Here is a 12,130-nt window from a genome sequence, read left to right as displayed (position 1 = left end):
CAGGGGTGGATGGGAAGCGGCTCAGAAAGCAGCCCTCTGGGAACCTGCGTGTGAAGGGTGCAATGTGGTTGCCTGGCTTCTCCTAGAACCCACAACCCCAGTGCAACTCGGGAACACAGAAGAGGCCCCCCAGCAGACCCACGTGGTCCTCCAGCTCCCCAAAGACAGCGACAAGGATGCTGAAAGTAAGTTGGCAGTGGTGGAGGGGACCTAGAGATGACTGCTGCTGGGCCCCCAGTGAGGGGTCCACAGGGCCTGCCTAGGGGACAGCCAAGCACCCCAGCCTGGACAGGGCAGGGCAGACTACACCACCTGGGGTGGTGACTCATCCTGCCACAGACAGCGAGGAGACCAGGGCCTGTGCTAGAAGGGCTGGCCCTGCCTCCAGCAGCTGGCCTTCCCCTCCCCAGGCACCACTGCCTTGCTCTTCCCCAGGGGAAGCCCTGGTCAGCACAGTGAGAAAGGCTGAGGGAGTCACACCGAGCCTCGCTGGTGGGTGCCTCTCCAGCCTGGGCAACACACGGGCCACACAGGGCCTGGCCTGCCACTGTGCCTTGTGAAAGCCACGGCCAAACTCCACGCAGGGCAGGGACAGGACAGATGCCATTCCTTACACTGACTACCACTCTGCTCCCCCACTTCTGCCCTCTAGGACAGTCCTAGAACCTAGTGGTCCTTTTTCCCCTAGTCACACTATGGACTCAGGTTAGGCTCACCCATCAACCCAACCCCAGAGAAGCAGGTCCTTGATAAAGACGTGGCCTCTGTGGGTGGTCTCACAGCAAGGCCCTGCCCCTGGACACACCTCTTCAGGGCAGCTGCAGCGCAGAGGGTGCCTTCCAAGCCTACATCTAGCCCAGCACTGTCCCCTCACCACATGAGGTCTCACAGACTCCTGGGCTCTGAGCACCAGGAGGGTGGGCTTGTGTGTCAGTGGCCAGCAGTGAGGGACACCATTTTTGATGGAGTAAAGCAAACTTTCCATCACATGGTTTGTGTATGTCAGCCCTTTAAGTACTAGATGTTCCATTCAATAAAACCCAGAAATGAGAAGAGCACAAGCTGGCTCATCTGGCTGCCCCCACAGGGCTGCCCCCACAGGGCTGGCCCCAGGCCAATGCCATTTGCGATGCTTGTCCTGCTGAGGTGCAGGATGATTCTAAATGAGGAGATGAAAACAGTAGCCCAGGTGTGCAGGACTGGTCACCATCCCTGGTCTTCCCTGCACTCTCCTGTGGCCCCTTTATCATTCCCTGTGTGTCCTGATGGGGTTTCTTTGCAAAGACAAAAGCCTTCTCTGGGCTTTGGATAGGGCTGGCCAGACCCTAATGGGTGGTGCAGTGTCCTCACATGCTGTGGAGCACAGTGGCATGGAGCGGGCTCCCGGGTCTCCCCACCCACTCCCTGTACCCAGGCCGGCGGCTTGTGAGTGACTGGCATTGCCAGAGGCACTGTGGATGCTCCTGACCAGGTTTCCCACATCATGGTTCCTTCTCCACATGCCAAAGAGTAGACACGCTGGATCTTGGTGTGTGAGGACATCAAGCTGTCTTCTAGCAGTGACGGATGCCTGTGGGCACTCAAGCAGGGACTGCCATTCCCAGCACTGGTGTTGCTGGGTTAGGAAGTCTTTTATAAGAATACAGATGTGTGTCTAGGTATTACACAGTTTCATATTACTATAAATAGTAGTTTTTAAATTGCATTTCCCAATTATTTATTCTTGGAGTATAGGTATTTATTTGGCCTTTACATTGTGACCTCCCACCCAACCATCCTGCCAAACGCTCTGATTCTTGACATAGATTCTTGGGGTTTTCTATATATACAATCATATCATTTAAAGCTTAATTGTCTGCCTTTTAAACTCAGACCTATAACTCACCTGATTGTCCTACTGTAAAGCACAAATCAGGCTGAGCATAGTGGCACACACCTGTAACTGCTGCAGCTCAGGAAGCTAAGACAAAAGGATCACAAGTTCAAAGCCAGCCTCAGCAACTTAGTGAGACCCTGTCCCAAATTTTAAAAGAAACCAAACCAAACCAAACAAAACAAAACAAATGGCTGGGGATATAGCTCAGTGGTAAAGTGCCTCTGGGTTAAATCGCCAGAACTGCCCCCCCTCAAAAAAAAATAAAAACAGTATAAATAGCTCTTTTTATGGACAACTGTCCTTCAGAGTCCTTTCTTGACTGTCCTTCCCATGCTGCCAATCAAGTGTCCATGCACACGAGTCCATGCTGGCCTGGCTCCTCGATCCACTGGCACTCTCTGAGCCAATCCACCCTATTTGATACTGGACCTTACATCTGACTTGCTCGACTCGGCCAGTCTCCCACCTTGACCTTGGAGAAAGGCTCAGCTGACCCTGACCTTTACATGTCAGCTGATCAAGTTCCACCCAGCACTTGTTGGGACTTCGAGACCCTGTGTACCTGAGAACACTCTCAGAGCCCCCACATGTGCAGTGCAGTGTGGTGGAAGTGGAGTCCCACGTCGGCGTTCCTTCTCCACTGCCACCCTGGGCCCAGTCCTGTTACCTCGGGTATCCATCATGCTCCTGTTAGACTGATTTCTCAAGAAAAGGAGGACCCCAGAGAGCCCCCACCCACAAAGCACAGTTAATATTCCTGATGAGCTTGCCCTCGCCAAGCAACCATCCTGTCCCGGTGCACCTTCCAGCCTGAGAGGGAACCTCATTGAGAGGAGCTGGGTTCCCAAGACCAGAGTCAGTCACCCTGAGGGTCTGCAGGTGCAGGAGTGAAAGAGTGCTAAGACCCGTCAAATGATCCCCTCCACCCCATTCACCCCAACTCCACTCGGGGGCTTATGGTCCGTTCTGATTTTATCACCATGGACACTATCCCCATGGTCTGAGTAGATGTCACCAGAAGGACAGGCAGGCACTGCCCCTAGGTGACACCAGGCAAGGGACACTGTCCCTAGGTGACACTGGGCAAGGGCAGGGACTGAACTGCGCTGCTTGGTCATTCGTCCTGCATGGGAGCAGCTCAGTGCCCAGCCCCCAGGGTGCATCCACACCCTGTTCCCTACCCAGTTCAAAGCAGCCTTCTCCCTGTTGTGTATATGGGTGTGACAGTAAATTCGGGATCTACTGGAGATGGCCATAGGGAACAGGCTGCAGGGTCAGCTCTGTACCCTCCTGCCTTCTTGTGGCCACACAAGCTGCAGAGTTGGGGCCTCGTAAGTCCACAAAAGAATAAGTCAAGCATGGTCTCTGTAGTCACACCTGTCCCATTCCAGAGGGTTAGAGATGATGACTGTATGAACTGGACATTAGGTGTCCTCCCAAAAGCTCATTCTAGACAATGCAGGAATGTTTAGAGGTGAGATGATTAGATCAGGAGCGCTATAAACTCATCAGTGGGTCAATCTTTTGATGGTTAATAATTTGAATGGACTACTGGATGTTAACTACAGGAAGAATGGGCGTGGCTGGAAGAAGGTCACTGGGGGTGCGATCTCAGGAACCAGATCATGTCCCTGGCTCCTCTCCCTCTGTGTTCCCTGGCTCTGCCATAAGCTCAGCAGCTCTTCTCCAACATGCCCTTCTGTCAAATGGGGGCCCACGTGGTCTGTGGACACCTCATTAAAGCTGCCTTATCTCAGGCCAGAGCATAGAGCTGACCAACCATGGACCGACCTTCTGAAACTGTTATAGTGAAAGCTTCGTCCCAGGGTTTCAAGAACTGACTTCCAGACCACTCACGTATAATCGAATCAAGCCTTTATTGAAGCACACTGGTGGCGGCTGACCAGAGCATAAAGCTGTTCCCCTGATCAGCCCCGAACAACTGCAAGGGCACTCCTTATAAGCCTGAAAACCGCAAAAGGGATGTTGGGGGGCGGTGGTGTCTAGCCAATGCAAGCCAGCCAGGTTACAGAAGCGGGACAGTGCTCAAGCGGAGGGAAGCCTAACCAATCACAGTTACCCCAGTCACCCCAGTTACAGAAACAGAGCCCCGTTACCCTAGTTACAGAAACAATGCCCCATTAGGTAGTTCCGTGTTCTTAAAGGTTTCTATAGCAAAAGGAAAAGAACATTTTGCCCTAGTCATGACTCTTGGCATGGTTGTTTTACAGGATGAAGTCATAAAACAAAATGGAGTCACATTTGCTCCTACTATCACAAAACCATGAGCCAAAATAAACCTTACCTCCTCTAAGTTGTTTTTATCAGGTATTTTGGTCTCAGTAATGAAAACCTGACTAACACAATGACACAAGCTTGTAGATTCTTAATACCCTACACACTGCCGTATTCTGTAGGGCTGCTGTAAAATCTCTCTAGACAATTGTGTATAGTGTCTAAAATTCAAATGGAATTGCAAGGGAAGGAAGGAGGGAGGGAGGGAAAGAAGGAAGGAGGGAGGGAGAAAAGGAACGAAGGAAGACAGAGCTGAAAGATTTAGAAAGTAGAAGGACTCCATTTCCAATGTCAAAGCTGACTATGAAGCCGCAGAGTCAAGTCACTGTGGTCCTGCTGAATGGTGAGCACTTAGATCAGTGGATGTCCACACGTGGAGGTGAAGCGGACCCTCACCTCACACCGTTGACCTAAGGCCCTAAGTCACACAGACGGATCCACGTGTTAGAGTTAAAATCAAAACTCTTGGTAGAGTTGGTGGGGGTGATGGTGCTGGGGACTGATTAGAGCAAATTATATTCCATACTTTAATAATTATGTCAAAATGAACCCTAATGTTATATATAATTAAAAAGAACCAATAAAAAGAAAAAAATCAAAACTCTTAGAAGAAAACAGGAATAAATCTTCACCTTAGTTCGGGCAGAGGATTCTTTAGATAAAACAACAAAAGGAAAATAGGACTTCATCAAAAATCCAAGACTTCTGTGCTTCAAAGACCACCACCAAGAAAGTGGAAGACACCCACAGAATGGGTAAACAAGGGACGTGTATCTAAAATACATCAAGAACCCAGTTTAAAAATGAGCAAAGAAAATGAAGGAACACTTCTCCAAGGAATGCACATAAATTAACAGTAAGCACAGGAAAAGATGCCTGATGTCCCTCACCAGAGGACGGTTGGCCCCAGGACAGCAAGCATTGGCAAGGGTGTGGACATGGCACCGGCTTGCCACTGCCAGGAGGCCAGTGCTGTGGCTCCTCAGAGGAGTAAACCAGAGGGACCACATGGCCAGCAAGCCCACTGACACCTGCCCCCAGGAGAAATGGACACTGCGTGCACACGAGGCCTCACACGTGGATGGACACAGCAGCAGCAGCACCACCACCACCACAGGCAGAAACACCCATGCCTGACGGTTGCTGGAGGGAGACCCCCCACGGCACCACTCCAATCAGAGGACAGCTGAGGTGACAGGCACACAGCACTGCTACACACTACCACCTGGGTGTGTCTGGAGACATGCTGAGTGGAGGGCCAGCTACAAAAGACCACGTGCACAAGGCTCCCACATGCAGCCAAGTCCAGAAGAAGAGACTGTGAAGACACAGAGCCGCTCAGGGGCTGCTTAGGACAGGGTGGAGGCTCAAGGTGGACAGGGGGAGCTAAAAACCACACCTTCTTTCTGGAGGGGACTGACTATGGTGACAAGGAACTGCACATGTCAAATGGGGGCCCACGTGGTCTGTGGACATCTCACTAAAGGTGCTGTAAAGCCACAGGCTGCAGTGTGTTTGGTGTTCTGTCGCACGGAAAACAAGAGGGGAATACGAATACATGTTTTTATTATGTTTAGGAAGGAAACTAACAAAGAGGGTGAGCTATTCATGGAAGGAAAGAGCAGGGAAAGGGATGGACAGAGTCTAGTCTTCTCTGAATATATCGACCTTGTTGCATAGTTTTGACTTTTGAACCAAGAAAAATATTTTTAAACAAGAAAAGGCAGGGAGCTGGGGCTGGGTCTCAGTGGTAGAGCACTTCCCTAGCAGGTGTGAGGCCCTGGAAATACCAGAATAAACCCACGACTTGTTTATTTTTTAAAACTCTAATTTCCTTGTCCTATTCACTGGAAAGCCTGAGACAGAGGCAGCTCAGGACTGGGGATCTCTCAGAGCACCTGACTGTGGGTCCAAACCCATCTCCTTGGAGGAAGGGGCTCTGGAGAAATGGCTGATTCCAAGACTGCAGCAGGATGTGGACAAAAGTGACCAGGCACAAGCCGTCAGGCAACAAGCGCACATCCAAAGTCAACAGGCACCTTGCCAGGGGCCAAAGAGCCAGCCTGAAAGGGTTCCCACCGCCCAAGACAGGATGGCTTGAGCACCAAGAAACATGACAGCACCAGCCAGAAGCAACAGGGGCATCCAGAGCTGAGTACAGTCAACACTCAGAAGGAAAGACTCGCCAGTCAGCATGGACACAGCCGTGGTCTTCCACGCTAGAGAGTTCCTGGTAACTGGTCATGCAGAGCACTGCGGTCTACATACAGACACAAGCAGCAGAGGGAAGACAGGGTTGAGCACTGGCCCTTCTTGCAGGTGTGCACCTTCATCTCAGTCCTCAGGGCGGTGAGGAGAGCACATCTTTGCAGGCCCCTGGCAAGCTGGTAAAGGCAGGAGCAACAGCCAGTGCAGACAGGGCTATCTGGCTTAGGAGGACCTGGGTCTCCAGGGAAGGCTGCCAGTGCCCAACTGTGATCTGTCGCGCACCACTCAAGTGGGACTTGGCACCTGGCTGGCCTCCTACATGTCCAAGAATGACAAGCACCCTGCGGAACAGTCCTGCAAAGGGCATGGAACCTGAGTCCCCTTGCGCCCTTCTCTGATGAAGAGTTTGTGGGGTGAAGAACAAGTTGGTCCACTAAAAGCAGTAGGTCAGATCCAGGAGGGCACTTGAGGGAAATGGCCTTGCTTCTTTTAACAGAGGTAGAAGACCAGGGGTGCAGATGGAGACCCGAGACATATCAGGCACAGGCAGCATGCAGGCCCTCACAAACCCTCGTCTGTTAGCCCAGCTGTAAGTGGCACTTTAAGGTGGACACAGCCTCAGTCTTCCACGCTAGAGAGTTCCTGGTAACTGGTCATGCAGAGCACTGGAATCTATGTGCAAACACTGCTGGCCGTCCACAGGAGAAAGGGGACATGAGAACGGCCCTGCGGTTATTCAGGGTAACAGACGAGTGTGAAGCGGATGGGCCAAAGCTGAGCGCCTGGGGTCTCCCTATTCCACACACTGTCAGTTTGGAAAGTTCATGATGAAGGTGTTTTTAAGCCCACAATTCATTTTAAGTACATCAAGAAGGACAAAAGGAAGGCCCAGAAGACAGCAGGGGGAGGGAAGAAAGCAAAGTGGATCCAATGGGGACGGAGGAGGGGGGCAGTGACCTGCAGGGGCAGCAAGGTCTTCCCACGGCCATGAACCATGGGATTGGAACTTGGAGAAGCCTTTGAGGAACATGCTGCAAGTGTCAGGCAGGTGGGGCTCCATTAGATGGTGTGATGGAGACTGAGACTCCTTCAGGACCAGACATAGGGAAGGCCAATTCTTACTCTTTTGTGCTTTAAGTTAAAAATAAAATAACAGGTGTCTTTAAAAATAATGACAAAAATGGGGCCAGAATGTATTCAGGGATGGAGGCGAGGCCAAGCCAGGCCGGCTCCTCCCAGGCAGCACTGCTGACCACCTTGGCCTCCACTACAGCAAGATGCAATGTGCTAGGAGGTGGGCAGCCGCCACTCACAGGGCCACAGGTGCCAGTTCTGCACAAAGGGCTGGCTGGGGCTGGGGATGTGGTGGAGAAGTCTCTGCCAACTGGGGGCAGACACTCAGAGACAAAAGGGTCTTGAGTTCCAGGCAGAAGCAGCCGTGTGTAGGGGTGAAAGCAGACAACCTGGGGGTGGCCGCAAGCCAGGTTGCTCACACAGGAGGCCGTGGGCTCTCTCCTCCCTGCTCCCTGAGTCATCGGGTCAGGGCCAGCACACCGAGGTCCATGTTCCCTTCTCTGCTGTCTGTGTCACGAGCCCACAGAAGCAGGGCACAGAAGGCCACAGCAGGAGGGAAAAGCCTGTCACGGCTGTCCTCGAGCACCCAGTCAGGTGCCAGCAGGCTCCCCAGGACTGGGGGCTGACCTCTCCTGGTCTGTTTCCAGGCGCCCCTGAGAGCTGCTCAGAAGGTGCCTGTCAGAATGGAGGCACCTGTGTGCCAGGTGCAGATGCCCACCACTGTGACTGCGGCCCAGGCTTCAAAGGCAGGCGCTGTGAGCTCGGTAAGTCAGGGCTGGCCACGCAGCTGGGAACTGGCCTCCAGGCGCCTCTTACAGCAGTTGTCACTAGGCCCTGGCAGGCTGGGCACAGGTGGCTTTGTCCCAGGCCTTCCAAACTGAAGGGCCAGAACAGGGGCCTAGAGCATCTAGGGACAGAGGCTGACAGGCAAGGAAACCGAGGAATGATCTGTGAGTCCCAGGGTGAAAGGTGGCCCTTGGCTGCAGGGGCTGAGAAAAGCCAAGAACGGCAGCCATAAGCGGCGGACGTGCCACAGTGGGGTGAGGCTGCAGGAGACAAGAGAGTCCATGGGAGGGACATAGGCTCCTTTGGACTGAGTGTCCAGGTTGGGGGCAGAACCCCCTACACCACTATACTAGCCTGCAGGCTACGAGGTCACCCCAGCCAGGGCAGTCTCTGCAGATGTTGGGCAGCCCTGGGAGGAGGTCACTATCCCAGGGGGAAGCTGGCACAGATCCCCAGGCCCAACAGGGTCTGAGAAAAGCTGCCTGGGTCTCCCTCGGGCAGGGGTCTCTCGCGAGGGCAGGAAGAGAGTTCCTGTGGCATGGAGCCTCCTCCTAAGCCTCTGCCCTTCTCCTTTGTGCCGGCAGCCTGTAAAAAGGTGCCCCGCCCCTGCACTCGACTGTTCTCGGAGACAAAGTCCTTTCCGGTCTGGGAGGGAGCCGTCTGCCACCACGTGTAAGTTGGCTTCTGATGATGCTGACAGGGTCTTCACTTTCCAGAGTGCTGTCTTACTAACCCCGAGGGACGGAGGCTGCAGAAGACACTGGCTTGGATGGCTCATGCCCACCACATAGCAAACCAGGGGCTTGAGGCAGAGGAATGGGCCTAGGCCCCTGCAGCTCAGGAACAGTGGCTGAGAAGAGCTGGTCCCTGTCTCTCAAGCCCTTGGCTCTCCTCTACACCCCCTAGGCCCCAGTGGACAGAGGGTCCTATGCCCAAGGACTCCAGGACCTGACCTCCCTCTCTTCATCACAGTCCCTGGAAAACAAATGGCACATGGTAACTTTTAGTCCAGCACTGCCACTGACTCATGCTGCGGTCTTGGACAAGTCACCCATGTCTCCGTTCCCTCACTTGTAAAGCAGGCTGTGGAGGGACAGTTGCCTCATTCATCTCTGGGGACCTCCCCCCAAATCCTGTGACTCTAGGTGGTATACTCAGTCATTTAGGCACACCCTGACAGCACTGTTGTGTGCCAGGGTGCTGCAGGCACAGCCCACCAGGGACATGGGCATTGGTGCCATGCAGTCACAGAAGGTGGTGAGTGCTAAGGAAGGAAGGGAGAGAGGAAGTGAGGCTAGGGAGCCAGGTGAAGGCCATGCTACATCAGACAGGTGACTACGGTGGGCCTCAGGGATGAGGTGACACCGAGCAGATGTGGAGGCAGTGGGAAGGAAGAAGGTTCCTGAAGGAGCATCCCTTTCTGGCCCTGCATCACGTATGCCTGGATGTCTGAGAACAGCAGAGGAGTGACGCGAGGACACCCCATAAGGATGGTGGTGTTTGTTGTCCATGAAGTGAGGAGTGACTGAAGGTCACTCAGCAGAGGAGGGACATTGACAGCACTTCATAGACTGCTCCGGATGCTCCACAGAGGAGGAGAGGTGGCAGCAAGGGCAGAGAGCTTTGTTTGAGCTGGACGTGAAGCCAGGCCGAGGACAGAACAGAGGCAGGACCAAGCTGCAGGGCACAGAGGCTGTGTGACACCACTGGCCTGGACTCTGTGGGGGCAGTCCCCAGCTGCTGGACTGGGCTGGTCCCAACATTGCCTGCAGCCTTGTCAGGTCCCCAGCATGCCTACAGGAAAGCCTTCATTCCCAAAGGCCTTCTGCCCTTTCATTGGGAACCTGCCTGTACCTTTGAAGTGACCTGGTATTGAAAAGACGGCAGCCTTGCTTCACATCCAGGGTGACATCTCTGCTTTCTGTCACTGTTCAGACCATTCACATCATTCTTAGATAATGGCGATGTGGCTGTTTGCTACTTTTTTCTATTTATCCCATCTTTCTGCATGACTTTTTCTTCTTTCCCTCCTAGTTCAGGAGTGATTGTTCAGGGCTTGCTGGTCCCTCCTCTTTGGCTCATTGTTACTTAGGAGTTGCTGCAAGGTTTTCAACATGCACCTTCGACTTACCAGGACCTGCCTTTCCTGTCTGTGGCCGACCGCAGCTTAGGGGAGACTCCTGCAACTGTCATCCTTTGACTCACCCTCAGCCTCTTCCTTCACGCACACCACCAACTACCAAGGCCGATGCTGCCCTCAGCCCTGTTTTCCACATGCTGAGGGAGCCCTCTACAGCCAGGGCACACCCACCAGCCAGCTCACCGTCCCAACCCGCGCATCACGCCCCCAGCCTAAACAGTGGGGCTCTTCTTACAGCACAGGTCTGCTGGTGACCAATTCTCTGTTTGTTTGTCTGAAAAGGTCATTTCACCTTTTTTTCTGAAGAAATGTGGTTAGATACAGAATTACTGTTTGATACAGTTTTTCCTCCAGCACTTTACCTGCAGAGACACGGCCCCTGTCACCGGCCCCGCTCCCCGCAATGTGTCCTTCACCCTGGCTCTTTCACTCTCTCGGGGACTGGTTTTGGCCGACCTGGGGCTGTGGCTCCCGGTGTGCCTCCTCTGGAACTGCGAAGCTCTTGCATCTCGGGTGTTCACTTCTGCCACATCTGGGACGTGTGGACCCCGCTGCTCTGCGCATTTTCCTGCCCCTTCACTTCTCTCCTGTTAGGACAGTGCTGGGCTGGTGCTGTCACCACGTTCTTCCCATTGTTCAGACGTGCCACCTCTGCAGTCAGGGCCATCGACTTTGCTTTTGCATCACCTACACAGCTGTGTGCGACTCTAGAAATTCCACTCGGCTCCTTCTCTAGCCCACCACCACTCTCTTCATTATGAGAAGCTTTTCCTTTAGATCACTAAACACATGGCACAAACTTAGATCTGTCTTCAGGGCCATTTCTGTTCTTTTTCTGTTCAATTCTTTTTCTCCAGGATAGGGGTCGTTTTTTTTTTTTTTTTAATTCTTCACATGATTCTTTGAACGTCTTATAAATTTTCATAGAATGCTGAACATTAAAAAGGTGCCAAACTGTTTCACTTTTTGTATTTCTTTGCAAGAATATTTTCTCTGCAAGGCAGTTCTGGGTATGATTTGGTCTTCCTGAGGCTTGCTATGGAGTAGCTTTGTCCTGGGGTACTCTGGCCACGCAAAGTGTGACCCTGAGTTGAGCCTGAACCTATCTGCAACTCTGCCCTAGCCCTGCTGCCGGCCAACATGCAGGTGACCCTGTGCCTGTCTCCCTCTTCCCAGGCTTGCTGTTTCCTAACACCTGAAGACAGTTACTTCCTGTATATGTCCAGCTCTCTGGGAGTTCCTTCCATAGTTGGCCACTCTCTGGAGGCCAGAGTGGAAGTCTTACCAAGGCTACAGACTGGTGTGGGCTACAGCTTTGCCCACACCAGCGCTGCAGCTCCTTAGGCCTCTTCTAAATGGCTCTCACACTAAACACCTTCCCCTCCTATCATCTTCAGATTCCTTGTGACAAGAAGTGGCATAAGTCTCCCAAGGACACAAAATGGGTGCGACAGAGTCAAAGAAGCCTGATCAAGGCGCCCTGGCTAATAATGGGAGAAGAGGCAGAAACCAAGTCTCTGGCCCTCCACTGCTGCCTGTGCAGCCTGCAGCCCAGGTGGCTTGGCCTTCTCCCCAAAGTCTAAACAGCAGAGCGGGAGGGTCAGAGCCCAGGGACAGGGCCAAGGGGCCTGCCTCCAACAGTCATTATGTTGGAACTCATTTCACTTCCGGTGCCACATGGCTTTGCCAGCAGTCATGAAGTGCACTCTGAAACGGTATTCCTCACATGTCAATTGTGTTCAGTACAGCTG

General features: G+C 53.0%; 1 protein-coding gene across 6 annotated transcripts in view; it reads left to right on the top strand.

Moving 5' to 3' along the window:
• The window catches only part of Sned1 (sushi, nidogen and EGF like domains 1), a 70,502-nt gene that overhangs the window by 51,772 nt on the left and 6,600 nt on the right, over nt 1-12,130 (top strand). For 3 of the 6 annotated variants that reach the window (XM_076866745.1, XM_076866746.1, XM_076866744.1), the window contains 3 exons: nt 87-185; nt 8,101-8,217; nt 8,824-8,911. In XM_076866745.1, coding sequence (XP_076722860.1) covers nt 87-185; nt 8,101-8,217; nt 8,824-8,911 — 304 coding nt within the window. Of the gene's footprint in view, nt 1-86; nt 186-8,100; nt 8,218-8,823; nt 8,912-8,955; nt 11,935-12,130 lie in introns of all 6 variants that reach the window. The other 3 variants (XM_076866749.1, XM_076866748.1, XR_013092356.1) reach the window with 2 other exon arrangements.

The sequence above is a fragment of the Callospermophilus lateralis genome, chromosome 9, assembly GCF_048772815.1.
Source record: "Callospermophilus lateralis isolate mCalLat2 chromosome 9, mCalLat2.hap1, whole genome shotgun sequence".
NCBI classification, from domain to species: domain Eukaryota; kingdom Metazoa; phylum Chordata; class Mammalia; order Rodentia; family Sciuridae; genus Callospermophilus; species Callospermophilus lateralis.
This window is presented reverse-complemented; position numbering and strand designations above follow the sequence as displayed.